This window comes from Hylobates moloch, unplaced genomic scaffold (genome assembly GCF_009828535.3).
Source record: "Hylobates moloch isolate HMO894 unplaced genomic scaffold, HMol_V3 SCAFFOLD_14, whole genome shotgun sequence".
NCBI classification, from domain to species: Eukaryota; Metazoa; Chordata; class Mammalia; order Primates; family Hylobatidae; genus Hylobates; species Hylobates moloch.
In genome coordinates, this window is record NW_026652289.1 from 72,893,667 (window position 1) to 72,910,507 (window position 16,841).

Sequence of the window (16,841 nt, forward strand, 5' to 3'; positions counted from 1 at the left end):
TGGCTTACTGCAACCTCTGCCTCCCAGGTTCAGGCAACAAAGTGAGACCCCATTCTCCACAGAAAGAAAACAAAACAAAAAAGCTGTGTTTAGGATACTAGGCTTTTTTCCATAAATGTTACAAATATTTTTTTCATAGTTAACCCTTTATCGTTTGGCCTGGGTTATATCTTTGATCCAAATGGCTAGCCATTTGTCATAATACATATATTAAATAATTTTAGAATAAATGTAAACTCTTATTTTATCGTTACAATTACATGCAGATGCCTCAATTGCTTACATTTCAGTTATGAAGTAAATGCTTTCTTCTTTCAGATTCCTTTTTCCAAATTTTTCTTCTCTAATCGAGGAAGAATCCGGGATGTTCAGCATGAGCTTCCGCTTGATAAGGTAACATATTGCTGTATTTTTCACTCAGAACTATATCATTTTTAATGAATCAGAACTCCAGTGAGACTGAGTTCATTTGAGAAGGCTGGCAGATGAAAATTTCTTCTCAGGGCCACTGCTCTTATACCCAGCCAGAGGCTGACTTAGACCTCTCCTATGAACTATACCCACATCCTGAAGGAATTTTAGAATGATCATTTTTTAGCATGCCTACATTTTACTTTAGCTATCTTCCCCCCTCCTTTCTCTCCTAATTTAGCTTTAAAATAAGAGTTTATGAACGCTTCAAGGAACCTCCTTTAGGCATTCATGTTGTCCTTACTAGTCTTTCTGTTTTTTGAGATGGAGTCTTGCTTTGTCACTCAGGCTGGAGTGCAGTGGCATGATCTCGGCTCACTGCAACCTCCACCTCCTGGGTTCAAGCAATTCTCCTGCCTCAGTCTCCTGAGTAGCTGGAATTACAGGTGCCCGCCACCACACTTGGCTAATCTTTGTATTCTTAGTAGAGACGAAGTTTCACCATGTTGGGCAGGCTGGTTTTGAACTCGACCTTGTGATCTGCCCACCTTGGCCTCCCAGTGTTGGGATTACAGGCCTGAGCCACGGTGCCCAGCCGTCCTTCCTAGTCTTAAGTGGCACTACCTAATGAGGAGAGGGGAGGAAGTTGAATGAGGAAAGAAAAACAGTCTTGTATTTCCTCTTACAGTATGCTATGTGAGAACCAGTAGTATTTGCTAAGGGCCGATAGCATTAAAACCCAGTCATAATCATCACCTGATGAGATTTTAAACTCCTGGAATAATATCAGTACATCACTGTATGAGATTTTAATCAATTTCTCTATTTTAAATTTAGATCTCTTCTATAGGATTCACCTTGGCTGATAAAGTGGATGGTCCATTCTTCCTGGAGATAGATTTTATTGGCGTGTTTACTGATCCAGCTCATACGGAAGAATTTGCCTATGAAAATTCTCCAGAGCTTAACCCAAGGCTTGTTAAATAAAGATCATATGGTAGTTTTGTTTTACTAATCTAAGGATACTAGCATCTACAATGATATAGACAAAATAAAATATTTCTTTAATGGCATCCACCAATGGCTAGCATGTATTCTCTCTTTTTTTTTTTGAGATGGAGTTCTGCTCTGTCGCCCAGGCTGGCATGCTGGCGTGCAGTAGCACGATCTCGGCTCACTGCAACCTTCGCCTTCTGAGTTCAAGCTATTCTCCTGCCTCAGCTTCCCGAGTAGCTGGGATTACAGGCATGCGCCATCATGCCCGGCTAATTTTGTATTTTTAGTAGAGACAGGGTTTCTCCATGTTGGTCAGGCTGGTCTCGAACTCCTGACCTCAGGTGATCCGCCCGCCTCGGCCTCCCAAAGTGCTGGGATTACAGGGGTGAGCCACCGTGCCCCGCTGGCTAGTATGTATTCTCTAAGACAAGTTATAATGCTGTTGCTGGCCAGGCATGGTGGCTCACGCCTGTAATCCCAGCACTTTGGGAGGCTGAGATGGGCGGATCACTTAAGGTATGGAGTTCCAGACCAGCCTGACCAGCATGGTGAAACCCTGTCTCTACTAAAAATACAAAAGTTAGCCAGGCGTGGTGGCACATGCCTGTAATCCCAGCTACTTGGGAGACTGAGGCAGGAGAATTGCTTGAACTCGGAGGCAGAGGTTGCAGTGAGTTGAGATCATGCCACTACACTCCAGCTTGGGCCACAGAGCGAGACTCTGTCTCAAAAACAAACAAACAAACAAACACAATTAAAAAGGCTGTTGTTAAGAGGGACTGGATAAGGGGAACACAGCATGAAACCAGGTTCTCTGGTGTACTTTATCTCATAGAATGCAAGTACTAATGCAAATGTACTATGTAAATAACTTAGTGTTTTTGCTCAGAACAGTTGCTGTTAGGAACATTTCCTATATGAGTAGTTTCCAAGGCAGGAGTCTCTGAGATGACTGTTAATGGCCTTCTACCACTCTGTTGCATTTAGATTGCTTCTAATTTCATTTTGTTTTGCTTTTTTGAGATGAAATTCCCTTCTGTTGCCCAGGCTGGAGTGCAGTGGTGCGATCTCAGCTCACTGCAACCTCTGCCTCCCAGGTTCAAGCGATTCTCTTGCCTCAGCCTCCCCAGTAGCTGGTATTACAGGCCCACACCACCATGTCTGGCTAATTTTTTTGTGTTTTTAGTAAAAACAGGGTTTCACCATGTTGACCAGGCTGGTCCTGAACCCCTGACCTCAGGTGATCCGCCCAAGGCAATAACTCAGTAAATCACAGAGACTTACTTACTCCTATGGTTTCTTCTAAGGCTTTTGTAATTTTAGTTCTAACACTTAGATCTATGCTTTTTTTTTTTCGAGATGGAGTCTTGCTCTGTGGCCCAAGCTGGAGTGCAGTGGCGTGATCTCAGCTCACTGCAACCTCTGCCTCCTGGTTGAAGCAATTCTCCTGCTTCAGCCTCCTGAGTAGCTGGGATTACAGTCATGCGCCACCATACCCGGCTAATTTTTTTTTTTGTGACGGAGTCTTGCTCTGTCACCAGGCGGGAGTGTAGTGGCACGATCTCGGCTCACTGCAACCTCCATGCCTCCCGGGTTCAAGCGATTCTCTGCCTTAGCCTCCCGAGTAGCTGGGATTACAGGTGCCTGCCACCATGCCTGGCTAATTTTTGTATTTTTAGTAGAGACAGGGTTTCACCATTTTGGCCAGGCTAGTCTTGAGCTCCTGACCTTGTGATCCACCCATCTCGGCCTCCCAAAGTGCTGGGATTACAGGTGTGAGCCACCTCACCTGGTCCCTCTTTCATCGCTTTTTGTTTTCAGGTGGACCACCGCACTCTGTTTTTTTTTTTTTTTTGGGCTGGTTCATCGCAAGCTTAACGCTCGGTCAGTTCACACCGTTCTCCTACCTCAGCCTCCTGAGTAGCTGGGACTACAGGCACCCGCCACCACACTCAGCTAATTTTGTTTTTTTTCATTTTTAGTAGAGATGGGGTTTCACCGTGTTAGCCAGGATGGTCTCCATCTCCTGACCTCATGATCCGCCCACCTTGGCCTCCCAAAGTGCTGGGATTACAGGCATGAGCCACCGTGCCCACCCTATTTTTTTTTTTTTTTAAGAAATAGGATCTTGCTATGTTGCTCAGGTTGAAGTATAGGGGCTATTCACAGGAGTGCTTATAATGCACCACAGCCTTTGATCTCCTGGGCTAAAGTCATCTTGCCACTTCAGTCTCTCAAGTGTCTGAGACTACAGGAGTATACGCTACTGTGCTCAGCCCTGTGATCAATTTTAAGTTAACTTTTGTGTATGGTATAAAGGTCCAAATTCATTTTTTGCATCTGAGTATCCAGTTGTCTATTAGTCATTGCTAGTATATGGAAATACAGGGGTCAGGCTCAGTGGTTCACACTTATAATCCCAGCACTTTGGGAGGCTGAGGTGGGAGGATCACTTGCCCAGGAGTTTGAGACCAGCCTGGGCAACATAGTGAGACTCTGTCTCTAAAAATAAAATAAATTAGCCAGGTGTGGTAGCACACACCTGTAGACTTAGCTACTTGGGACACTGCAGTAGGAGGATCCCTTGAGCCCATGAGGTCAAGGTTATAGTGAGCTATGATCTTACCATTGCACACCAGCCTGGGTGACAGACCAACACCGTGTCTCTAAAAAAAAAAAACAAACAATAATTAGGCCAGGTGCGGTGGCTAACTGCTGTAATCCCCAGCACTTTGGGAGGCCAAGGCTGGCACATCACGAGGTCAAGAAATAGAGAGTATTGCTTGAACTTGGGGAAGAGGTGGAGGTTGCAGTGAGCCAAGATCACACCACTGCACTCCAGCCTGGGTGACAAAGACAGACTCTGCCTCATTAAAAAAAAAAAAAAAAGAAAGACAAAAATATAATTGTTGGGTCTTGATCTTTTTTTTTTTTTCGAGACGGAGTCTCACTCTGTTGCCCTGGCTGGAGTGCAGTGGCGTGATCTTGGCTCATTGCAACCTCCATCTCCCGGGTTGAAGTGATTCTCCTGCCTCAGCCTCCTGAGTAGCTGGGATTACAGGCGCCCGCCTCCACACCTGGCTAATTTTTGTATTTTTAGTAGAGATGTGGTTTCACCATATTGGCCAGGCTGGTCTCCAACTCCTGACTTCAAGTGATCTGCCTGCCTTGGCCTCCCAAAGTGCTGGGATTACAGGTGTGAGCCACTGCCTGCCTTGGCCTCCCAAAGTGCTGGGATTACAGGTGTGAGCCACTGTGTCTGGCCAGAGTTGTTGGGTATTGATCTTGTACGTTGCAACCTTACTGAATTTATTAGTTCTAGGAGTTTTTTAGTGGAGTCCTTAGGATTTTCTCTATGTAAGATCCTGGTGGTTTTTTCTTTTTTTCAGATAGGGTCTCACTACCTAATGGCATGGCTAGATTACACGGTGGACATACTGTTAACTTTTCAAAGAAACTAGCAAACTTTTTCAAAGTGGTTGTGACATTTTACATTTCCATCAGATGTGTATTTGACCCTGAATTTTTAAAATTGATCTGATCTCTTCCCCTCGATAGGAAAATCTGAGTGTTTCCAGTATCCGGGAGTGTGCCATGTCCTAAAGCCTCGTATATACAAAACAGCATTTAATAAAACCTGAGAGGTACTCTGGGAATATAAAGGAAGCATACTGCCGTTTCTTTTTTGAATGGAAGCAGTGGTCAGGAAGGGCATACAAAGGGTATGTATAAACTCTTGTTAAGCCTACCTGCTCACCTAAATCTTGGAAGACTTATGTTTACAAAGAATTGAATCTACCACAATGAGAAAAAATTTTATTTATGACAATCTTGAGCAGTATAAAACTCAGAAGCTCCACTGAGGTGAAGGAAACATGGACATGATACTAAGCAAAGTCTAGTCTTTTCCATAAAATGAATAAGAAGTACATTTGGTGGAGTTTGAGACCAGCCTGGGCAACACAGTGAGACCCTGTCTCTAAAAGCATTAAAGCATCAATCCTCGCATTTCGATAGGGGTATGTAGCTTTTAAGTAAGCAATGTTAGAATGAGTTGCAGTTTTATTTTTGCGAATATAGTGAGTGACAGATGGCAATTACATGAGGCTATTTCAACGAAGGTACATAAGCCTAAACAATTTCACCTAGGTAAAATATTGATGTCATAACCAAACTATATGGCCCCATTTCATAAAGGTTACTATATTCTATAGAGAATGAAGAGGTGGTCTTTCTATCCCAGCTTACCCTGTTCTTGTTCAAATTCTCCTGAAGCTTGTATAACTAGCTGCCATCAGGTAAATGCTATTGGCTAGCAGAAGACTGCAGTTCTGTTAATATTAGAACCAGCAGGAGGAACTTGGGAACTTAACATTAAAAATCTAGAAACAGAATTTGAGGATGGGTTTCATTAGAAACCTGAATTATTTACAGACTTAAGTAAAAACCATCCCAAAGAATTTGAGCTTTAAGGTGATAACGTCTTTTCAGAGATCGTAGCACATGAAGAACCCATGGACACTGCATAGAATATGAACAGTTAGCAGAAAAAGATCTCGTGACTAAAGTGGGAAAGACAGCAAAAAAAAAAAAAAAATTTACAAAAGGAAAAAAGTTGAGAATACAGGAATATTTACAAGATGTTAAAAAATTATTAATCTTCAGCCCAAATGAGGCCCCTTCGCATTCCCAAAACCTTTGCTTTCTTCTCCTTTCGTTCTTGCTCATGTTTCTTCCGTTGCTCTTCCCTGAGAGGGATAGGTCACACGTTAAGCTCTAGGGAGGCTCCAAAACAGACACTTTAAAGCAACTATTGTTGGACTAACACCCAAACTTTCAAGTAATGACATCCAGCATACTTGCGTAAAACAGACTTTTAGAGGGCACTGTGCCCTGCCTAGTGTTTCTAACACCTGTTTGTCATTGTTGTGTTAAAGGGCTAGAAACTGATATTTTCCTTTTGTTAACTCGGTACTCTAAAATCATGCATGGGGGCCGGGCGCGATAGCTCATGCCTGTAATCCCAGCACGTTAGGAGGCCAAGGCAGACGGATCTCTTGAGGTCAGGAGTTCGAGACCAGCCTGGCCAAAATGGTGAAATCCCGTCTCTACTAAAAATACAAAAAAGGTAGCCAGGTGTGGTGGTGCATGCCTATAATCACAGCTACTGGGGAGACTGAGGCAGGAGAATCCCTTGAACCCGGGAGGTGGAGGTTGCAGTGAGCCGAGATCACGCCACTGCACTCCAGACTGGGTGACAGAGCGAGACTCTGTCTCAAAACAAACAAAAATAAATAAAAAATAAAATCATGCATGGAATTGGAGTCAGAAGAAACCTTGGTGATTGAATCCAACTCTTGTCATTTTACAGTTTGCTTTAGGCCAGATGCAGTGGCTCACACCTATAATCCCAGCATTTTGGGAGGCCAAGGTGGGAGGATCCCTTGTGCCCAGGAGTTCAAGGCGAAAGTAAGCTATGATCATGCCATTGCACTCCAGTCTGGGTGACAAAAATTAAGACCCTGTCTCTAAGAAAAAAAAAATTTGTTTTAAATGAGAAATGTTTACACCTAGAAATCAAAGTTGACCAGGTGCAGTGGCTCATGCCTGTAATCCCAGCACTTTGGGAGGCCAAGGTGGGTGGATCACTTGAGATCAGCAGTTTGAGACCAGCCTGGCCAAGATGGTGAAACCCCGTCTCTACTAAAAATACAAAAATTAGCTGCACGCGGGGGCGGGAATTTGTAATCCCAGCTACTCGGGAGGCTGAGGCAGGAGTATCACTTGAACCTGGGAGGCAGAGGTTGCAGTGAGCCAAGATCGCACCACCGCACTCTAGCCTGGGCAACAGAGCCAGACTCCTTCAAAAAAAAAAAAAAAAAAAAAAAAACAAGATAATATAACCTTGGGCTTTTTCTTTTTTTTTTGGTTTGTCTAATCCTCTGAAAGAAGAGCATAATGGCAAACTCAGTAGATCCTGGTTCTAGTTCTATTCCTGTCACTAAACTATGTGATTTTGAGCTTGACCTTTGACTTTGATTTCTTTTTTCTTTTTTTTTTAGAGACGGAGTTTTGCTCTTGTTGCCCAGGCTGGAGTGCAATGGCGCAATCTTGGCTCACCACAACCTCCGCCTCCCTGGTTCAAGCAATTCTCTTGCCTCAGCCTCCCGAGTAGCTGGGATTACAGGCATGTGCCACCATGCCCGGATAATTTTGTATTTTTAGTAGAGATAGAGTTTCTCCATGTCTTGAACTCCTGACATCGTGATCCACCCACCTTGGCCTCCCAGAGTACTGGGATTACAGGCGTGAGCCACCTTGCCCGGCCAACTTAATAACAGTGAGCAAAGGCCTTGGTGGCAGTCGTGTATAGCCATGAGTCAAATGATAGGTAACCCTGTGTCATGACAGTCCGAGCAGGGAATCTGGGGCCCAACCATGACTTGCTGCAACCCAGGATGAGCTCTGGCTTTAACTTGGTTTTCATGCTGAAGGAAGCCTCTAAGGACTGTCCTGGGGTTTTCCTCTTTATAGGGCCTTGATGCCTTTTAAGCCTGGTTTCCTTAGGAGTGAGGAATTTATGTCTATCTGGATAGGTAGGTGCCCTGGGCTGCTGGGCATTGGTATTTGGAGAGATACCCATATGCCCTGTGTTTAGGCAGATGAGTCATACAAGAGCAGTGCTCTGAATCTGGGTCTTCTTCTGAATCACCTGCGGAGCCTTGGAAACAATGCAGGTGCTTGGGCCTCACCCCAAACCTGCTGATTTGGAGTCCATTACACTGGAACCTAGGCACATGTACTCAGAAAGTTCTATACATGATACCACTTTTTTTTTTGAGACGGAGTCTCAATCTGTCGCCCAGGCTGGAGTGCAGTGGCGTGATCTTGGCTCACTGTAAGCTCTGCCTCCCAGGTTCCTGCCTCAGTCTCCTGAGTAGCTAGGACTTACAGGCGCCCGCCACCACGCCCGGCTAATTTTTTGTATTTTTAGTAGAGACGGGGTTTTACCATGTTAGCCAGGATGGTCTCGATCTCCTGACCTCATGATCTGCCCGCCTCGGCCTCCCAAAGCGCTGGGATTACAGGCGTGAGCCACCGCGCCCGGCCATGATACCACTTCTAACCTCCTCTGAAGACACCACTATTACTGAGCCTCTATCCCTCAGAGGTGCTGCTTTTGAAATTAAAATAATTATAAAGCTGGATAATTATGTACTTACTTTGTCTGGAGATGGGGTTGTTTGTAAGTTTTCTTGTAGAAGTTAATTCTGTTGACATGTTGATTTAGATAATTATTTTCTTTAGATTGCCCCCATGGTTTTAGCTTTCCTAGTTTAGGACAGAGACAAAGAATTTTAAAAAGATTGTTTGATTTATATTCCCAACTTCATTCTCTTCATCTGTGGTTACCTGCTATCAACATTTATACTTTTTTTTTTCTTTGAGATAGAATCTCACTCTGTCACTCAGTTTGGAGTGCAGTGGTGTGATCTGATCTCAGCTCACAGCAACCTCCGCCTCCTGGGCTCAAGTGATCCTCCCAACTCAGACTCATGAGTAGCTGGGACTACATGCACACGCCACCATGCCCAGGTAATTTTTGTATTTTTTAGTAGAGACGGAGTTTCGTCATGTTGCCCATGTGGGTCTCGAGCTCCTGTTCTCAAGCAATCTGCCTGCCTTGGCCTCCCAAAGTGCTGGGATTACAGGCGTGAGCCACTGCGTCCAACCAATTTGCAATTTTATAAAAAGAACTGGGACCAAATTTCTGGAAGTTTATGTGTTGCTTTTTTTTTTTAATTTAAATTTAATTATTATTATTATTTTTTAATTTTTTTGACAGAGTCTCGTTCTGTCGCCCAGGCTGGAGTGCAGTGGTGCAGTCTTGGCTCACTGCAAGCTCTGCCTCCCAGGTTCACGCCATTCTCCTGCCTCAGCCTCCTGACTAGCTGGGACTACAGGTGCCCACCACCATGCCCAGCTAATTTTGTTTTCGTATTTTTAGTAGAGACGGGGTTTCAATGTGTTAGCCAGGATGGTCTTGATCTCCTGAACTCATGATCCACCCGCCTCGGCCTCCCAAAGTGCTGGGATTACAGGCGTGAGCCACCACGCCCAGCCTGTTTTTGAGGCATGGTCTCACTATGTTGCCCAGGCTGGACTGCAGTGGCGCAATCTCGGCTCACTCCAACCTCTGCCTCCTAGGTTCAAGTGATTGTCCTGCCTCAGCCTCCTAAGTAGCTAGGATTACAGGTGCCGCCACCGCGCCAGGCTAATGTTCTTATTTTTTTTCAGTAGAGACGGGGTTTCACCATGTTGGCCAGGTTGATCTCGAACTCCTTACCTCAAGTGATCTGCCCACCTAAGCCTCCCAAAAGTGCTGGAATTACAGGCAAGAGCCACTGCACCCAGCCACAGAATTTGTTTATTCTTAAGTTTTTATTTTTTATTTTAATTTTTTAGATGGAGTTTCACTCTTGTTGCCCAGGCTGGAGTGCAATGGCGTGGTCTCAGCTCACTGCAACCTCCATCTAACAGGTTCAAGTGATTCTCCTGTCTCAGCCTCCCAAGTAGCTGGGATTACAGGTGTCTGCCACCATGCCTGGCTAATTTTTGTATGTTTAGTAGGTGTGAGCCACTGCGTCCCACCAATCTTAAGTATTTTACAGGCCCTGTAGCTCAAAACACTCCCACATACCTTTGTGTGGTTCATAGTTGAGAGGACGAGACAAACTTGCTTTAAGATCAAACACTGGTTTCTTACTGGAGACTGGAGTCTGTGTTGCCTCAGTTGTCAGCTTGAATGGGGTAATAACTAAAAACACACCGAAAAAACCCAAGAGCTTAATTAGAAACAAAGACCTGGTAAAGTGTTTATTAAAGTGTTACTTCTCTTTTTTTTTTTGAGACGGAGTCTCACTCTGTCGCCCAGGCTGGAGTGCAGTGGCGCAATCTCGGCTCACTGCAAGCTCCGCCTCCCGGGTTCACGCCATTCTCCTGCCTCAGCCTCTCCGAGTAGCTGGGACTACAGGCGCCCGCCACCACGCCCGGCTAATTTTTTGTATTTTTAGTAGAGACGGGGTTTCACCATGGTCTCGATCTACTGACCTCGTGATCCGCCCACCTTGGCCTCCCAAAATGCTGGGATTACAAGCGTGAGCCACCGCGCCCAGCTAAAGTGTTACTTCTCAATCTTAAAAATACATGTTATAGGCTGGGCATGGTGGCTCACGCCTGTAATCCCAGCACTTTGGGAGGCCGAGGCAGGCGGATCATGAGGTCAGGAGATCGAGACCATCCTGGCGAACATAGTGAAACTCCGTCTCTACTAAAATACAAAAATTAGCCAGGCGTGGTGGCGCGTGCCCGAAATCCCAGCTACTCAGGAAGCTGAGGCAGGAGAATCCCTTGAACTAGGGAGTGGAAGGTTGCAGCGAGCCGAGATTGCACCACAGCACTCCAGCCTGGTGACAGAGTGAGACTGTGTCTCAAAAAAAGAAAAAAGTTATATAGCTTGAATGTTTGTATCTCCTGTAACCCCAAATTCATATTGAAATCCTAACTGTCAAAATGACTGGTGTAAGGAATTATGGCCTTTAGGAGGTAAATAGGTCACGAATGGGATTCAGGGCCTTATATAGGGACCCCATAGAATTTTCTCTAGCTCTCTTTCTGCCACATGAGCATACAACAAGAAGTTGGTAGTCTGCTACCTGGAAAAGAGCCCTCAAACAGAATCATGCTAGTGCCCTGATCTGCCCTCATCCAGCCTCCAGAACTATGAGAAAGAAATTACTGCTGTTTATAAGATACAGTCTTTGGTGCTTTGTTATATAATAGCAGCCGCAAAGGACTAAGACAATCTACATGAATAGTCTGAAATAGATGAGAGTCTGAAGTAAGGGTTAAAATGGAGAAAAGGGAAGAAAACAATAATTGAGGGAAGCTGACCATTGAGATTAATTTCCTTTGCTAAGCAGCTTTGTAAATGTTCTGAATATCATGACATTTCCTAGGATCAGCTGGGAGTTTAGAATTCTGTTGAAGGAAATGACAGTAACTTTTCAGCTTATTTCCCTGATAACAGATACCCATAAAAATTACATATCATTAATAGTATTATCATTAACATAAATAAACATAAAAAGAACCTAATCACATAGTTGAAAAGATTCATGACCTGGTGGCTCATACCTGTAATCTCAGCACTTTGGGAGGCTGAGGCAGGAGGATTGTTTAAAGTCAGGAATATTATTTTAATAAGGGCTCTTATCACTTCAGAATATTAATTTTTGGCTGGGCGCGGTGGCTCACGCCTGTAATCCCAGCACTTTGGCAGGCCGAGGTGGGTGGATCATGAGGTCAGGAGATCAAGACCAACCTGGCCAATACGGTGACACCCTGTCTCTACCAAAAATACAAAAATTAGCCGGGCGTGGTGGCGGGCAACTGTAGTCCCAGTTACTCAGGAGGCTAAGGCAGGAGAATGGCGTGAACCCAGGAGGCGGAGTTTGCAGTGAGCCGAGATGGTGCCACTGTACTCCAGCCTGGGTGATAGAGCGAGACTCCGTCTCAAAAAAAAAAAAAAAAAAAGAATATGAATTTTTGTACCGTGAAGTTAAAAATATCCAGGATGGTGTAGTTTATTTTTATTTTTTTGAGACGGAGTCTTGCTCTGTCTCCCAGGCTGGAGTACAGTGATGTGATCTCGGCTCAGTGCAACCACTGCCTCCTGGGTTCAAGTGATTCTCAAGCGAGTAGCTGGGATTACAGGCGCGTGCCACCATGCCCGGCTAATTTTCGTATTTTTAGTAGAGACGAGGTTTTGCCATGTTGGCCAGGTTGGTCTCCATGCCACCATGCCCGGCCTAAGGATGGTGCAGTTTAGTTAGCCTTTTTGCTAAGTTGGCCATCAGTTAATCCTTTCTCTCCCTCTCTCTTTTTTTTTTTTTTTTTTTTTTTTGAGACAGAGTCTCACTGTGTTGCCCAGGCTGGCTGGAGTGCAGTGGCACAATCTTGGTTCACTGCAACCTCTGCTTCCTCGTTCAAGCGATTCTCCTACCTCAGCCTCTTGAGTAGCTGGGATGATAGGTGCATGCTACCATGCCCGGCTAATTTTTGTATTTTTGGTAGAGATGGGGTTTCACCATGTTGGCCAGGCTGGTCTTGAAATTCTGACCTCAAGTGATCCACCCACCTCGGCCTCCCAAAGTGCTGGGATTACAGGAAAGAGCCACTGCATCTGGCCAATCCTTTCTTTTCATAGGGGGAAGCCACAGGTCATTGCCAAATGTGAACCCTTGCCTACATCTGTGAAATAGCAATCAGGATCTAAGACCACCTAGTTAAAAAAAAGCACAAAACCCTGTGTTCAAGCTATCCCACTGTATCAGTATCAAATGCTGACAGGGAGTAGAACAAGGGGCTGCCATACACTGCCACTGGAAGCACAGATTGGTACAATTCATTCAGGAGAGTAAATGTCTGCATATTTTCCAATCCAGCTGTCCTGCTTCTAGGTCTAGGGAAACTCTTGCACATGTACAGGAGACATGTTTAAGAGTATTCATAGCAACATCATATATAATAATGGAAGCTGGAACCACCCACATGTTCATGAATAGTAAAATAGATAAACTGACATATACTCATACCACTGAAAAATACTGTGAAAATGAGTCAACATGGTTGAATCTTGAAACATGAAGTCTGTGGTCTGGGATCCTGTTAGTGTCAGAGTCCTCCAGGACCTTTCCGAGGCTGTAACGAATACTGTGCTCGTCCTCCGAATCCCTGAGTCCCACAAGGGGCACAGTGCCCTTCCTGGAGGGTCACCATTTTAGGATTAGATGGAGCTCTCAGGCAGATATCTGGTTTTTGCTTATGTCTCTGGCATTTCCCTCACTAGTACACAATGAAAAATATACTATGGTAAAATTTTTGCTTTTGATTATAGAAATGGAAAGGGTTTAAGGAAACAGATACAGGCTGGGTGCAGTGGCTCACACTTGTAATCCCAGCACTTTGGTAGGCCGAGGCGGGCAGATCACCTGAGGTCAGGAGTTTGAGACCGGCCTGACCAACATGGTGAAACTGTCTCTATTAAAAATACAAAATTAGCCGGGCATGGTGGCATGTGTCTAATCCCAGCTACTCAGGAGGCTGAGGCAGGACAATTGCTTGAACCTGGGAGGCAGAGGTTGCAGTGAGCTGAGATCGCGCCATTACACTCTAGCCTGGGTGACAAAAGCAAAACTGCATCTCAGAAAAAAACAAATGAACAAAAAAACAGATATACCTAATCATTTTGGGAAGTTACATGGCTTAAAAATGAAACAGTTTTTTTTTTTTTTTTTTTACCAGCAGCAGAATTCCCCTTGATGATCTTTAATTTGTGTGTCCCAAGCACAGCCTCGCCTTTTGGGGTGCCCCCAGACACGGTCACATGTGCAGACTTTCTGGCTGGAGTCTTGGTCAGTGAACGCTTATGCTCATTATCTTTAGTAGCAGCTGAAAACCTAAATAGGACAGCAGAGTACAAGACATGAGTACTGTGGCAAGAGTAACTTGTGTCTAGCTTATAAATAAAACCACTTGACTATCAGCAAGCAGTGAAAAGGGCCTCAATTAATACTCGTCATAGGAACGAACCTCTTTTGCAGAAGAGACATATTCCTAAAAGGCTAATGCTAAATTAAATCACATATTAACTAATGTTATTTGTAAAATATGTTCTTGTCTTTTCTGCTCTCCCTGCCTTGGACAATGATGGTGGTGGACGAATAGGCGTGGAGGCCTCATTATAGTCCAAGAGGCAAGCCAAAAGCTCCCCTTCCTCCTCCTCCTCCTCCGGATGAGGGGAAGTCACAGGGAGCAGAAGACTGCTATGCTAGGTGAGTGGTGAGAACAGCTCTTGTATGTTCCTAAAAGAACGTCATTCATTTGCGTGGTAGAGAAATAAGCCCATTCTTTACCATTCTTTACATATGGCAAATTGCCACAAATGTATTTGATTGATTGACTGATAGTATTTTTCCTACATTTTAACATCTCTGAAATTTGGATGTGTTTTTATAATTCATAAGATGTCAATAGTTAATTGGTAGTGTTTTTTCTTGAGACAGGTTCTGGCTCTATCACCCAGGCTGGCGTGCAGTGGTGTGACTCAGCTTGCTACAACCTCTGCCTCCTAGGCTCAAGCCATCCTCCTGCCTCAGCCTCCCGAGTGGCTGGGACTATGGGTGTGTGCCACTGCGCCTGGCTAATTTTTTCTTTTTTTTTTTTTTTTTTTTTTGAGATGGAGTTTTGCTCTGTCGCCCAGGCTGGAGTGCAATGGTGCGATGTTGGCTCACTGCAACCTCTGCCTCCCAGGTTCAAGCGATTCTACTGCCTCAGCCTCCCCAGTAGCTGCGATTACAGGCATGCACCACCATGCCTGGCTAATTTTGTAATTTTAGTAGAGATGGGGTTTCACCATGTTGGTCAGGCTGGTCTCAAACTCCTGACCTCAGGTGATCCGCCTGCCTCAGTCTCTCAAAGTGCTGGGATTACAGGCATGAGCCACTGCGCCCAGCTAATTTTTATATTTTTAGTAGAGATGGGATTTTGCCATGTTGGCCAGGCTGGTCTCAAACTCTTGGGCTTAAGCCATTCACCCATTTGGCCTCACCAAGTGCTGGGATTATAGGCGTGAGCCACTTTGCCCGGCCAGTAGTGATTTTTCTTTTTCTTTTTTTTTTTTTTTTTTTAGACGGAGTCTCATTCTGTCGCCCAGGCTGGAGTGCAGTGGCGCGATCTCAGCTCACTGCAAGCTCCGCCTCCTGGGTTCACACCATTCTTCTGCCTCAGCCTCCCAAGTAGCTGGGACTATAGGCGCCCGCCACCACACCCGGCTATTTTTTTTGTATTTTTAGTAGAGATGGGGTTTTACTGTTAGCCAGGATGGTCTCGATCTTCTGACCTCATGATCCGCCTGTCTCAGCCTCCCAAAGTGTTGGGATTACAGGCGTGAGCCACCGCGCCTGGGTGATTTTTCTTTCTTTCTTTCTTTTTGGAGATGGAGTCTCACACTGTTGCCCAGGCTGGAGTGCAGTGGCACGATCTCGGCTCACTACAACCTCTGGCTCCCAGGTTCAAGCAATTCTTGCCTCAGCCTCCCAAGTAGCTGGGATTACAGGCAACTGCCACTATGCCTGGCCAATTGTTTTGTATTTTTAGTAGAGACAGGGTTTCACTATGTTGGCCAGGCTGGTCTTGAACTCCTGACCTCGTGATCTGCCCGCCTCGGCCTCCCAAAGTGCTGGGATTACAGGTGTGAGCCACCATGCCCGGTCTAATTTGTCTTAATGGTTCATAAAATAACAATGAGCCTTCATTCAATTAATAGTATCTTATGGTGTGAAGTCCAGACCCACCTGTACATTGCGGTGAAGCAAGGGCCAAACCTCTGACCATGGTGTTTTTTTTTTTTGAGACAACATTTTGCTCTTGTTGCCTAGGCTGGAGTGCAGTGGTGTGATCTTGGCTCACTGCAACCTCCATCTCCTGGGTTCATGCAATTCTCCTGCCTCAACCTTCCAAGTAGCTGGGATTATAGGTGTGCACCACCATGCCCAGATAATTTTGTATTTTTAGTACAGACGAGGTTTCACCATGTTGGTCATGGCTGGTCTTGAACTCCTGACCTCAGGTGATCCACCCAACTCAGGCTCCCAAAGTGCTGGGATTACAGGCATGAGCCACTGCACCTGGACCATAGTGTTCTTAAATGAAATCAGAACCACCAATTACAGGTACTTCATATTCCAAGTTAATTAAATAAACAGAATTCTAAACTTAAAGCCATTTTTAAGTTTTAAAAACTACATTGGAGGAACAGGAAAAAAAACAATCTGATTAAAACATGGGAAGGCTGGGTGAGATGGTTCACACCTATAATCCCAGTACTTTGGGAGGCCAAGGCAGGAAGATTGCTTCATCCTGGGAAGTCAAGGCTGCAGTGAGCCATTACTGCGTTACTGAATTCTAGCCTGGGTGACAGAGCAAGATCCTATCTCAAAAAGAGAGGCCGGGCGTGGTGGCTCACGCCTGTAATCCTAGCACTTTGGGAGGCCGAGGCGGCAGATCACGAGGTCAGGAGATCGAGACCATCTTGGCTAACATGGTGAAACCCCGTCTCTACTAAAAATACAAAAAAAATTAGCCAGGCGAAGTGGTGGGTGCCTGTAGTCCCAGCTACTCAGGAGGCTGAGGCAGGAGAATGGCGTGAACCTGGGAGGCGGAGCTTGCAGTGAGCCGAGATTGCGCCACTGCACTCCAGCCTGGGCAACAGAGCCAGACTCCATCTCAAAAAAAAAAAAAAAAGAATAGGCCAGGTGTAGTGTAGTGGTTCACACCTGTAATCCCAGCACTTTGGGAGGGCAAGGCAGGTG

General features: G+C 45.2%; 1 protein-coding gene and 1 long non-coding RNA gene across 9 annotated transcripts in view; one reads left to right on the forward strand and one right to left on the reverse strand.

Annotated features, from left to right (window-relative positions):
* The first annotated feature begins 313 nt into the window (after positions 1-313).
* LOC116481841 (uncharacterized) lies at positions 314-1,484 on the forward strand. The gene is made up of 2 exons (XR_004251644.3): positions 314-393; positions 1,249-1,484. It is a non-coding gene; the product is annotated as an uncharacterized LOC116481841 (long non-coding RNA).
* Positions 1,485-5,207: 3,723 nt separating this feature from the next.
* Positions 5,208-16,841, reverse strand: part of NUSAP1 (nucleolar and spindle associated protein 1) — a 46,649-nt gene continuing 35,015 nt past the window's right edge. For 6 of the 8 annotated variants that reach the window (XM_032175753.2, XM_032175752.2, XM_032175751.2 and 3 more), the window contains exons 8-11: positions 13,771-13,928; positions 10,109-10,225; positions 8,631-8,739; positions 5,208-6,155 (exon numbers count right to left, since the gene is read on the reverse strand). In XM_032175753.2, coding sequence (XP_032031644.1) covers positions 6,062-6,155; positions 8,631-8,739; positions 10,109-10,225; positions 13,771-13,928 — 478 coding nt within the window. In that variant the 3' untranslated portion in view covers positions 5,208-6,061. The remainder of the gene's footprint in view (positions 6,156-8,630; positions 8,740-10,108; positions 10,226-13,770; positions 13,929-16,841) is intronic. The other 2 variants (XM_058427891.1, XM_058427890.1) reach the window with 1 other exon arrangement.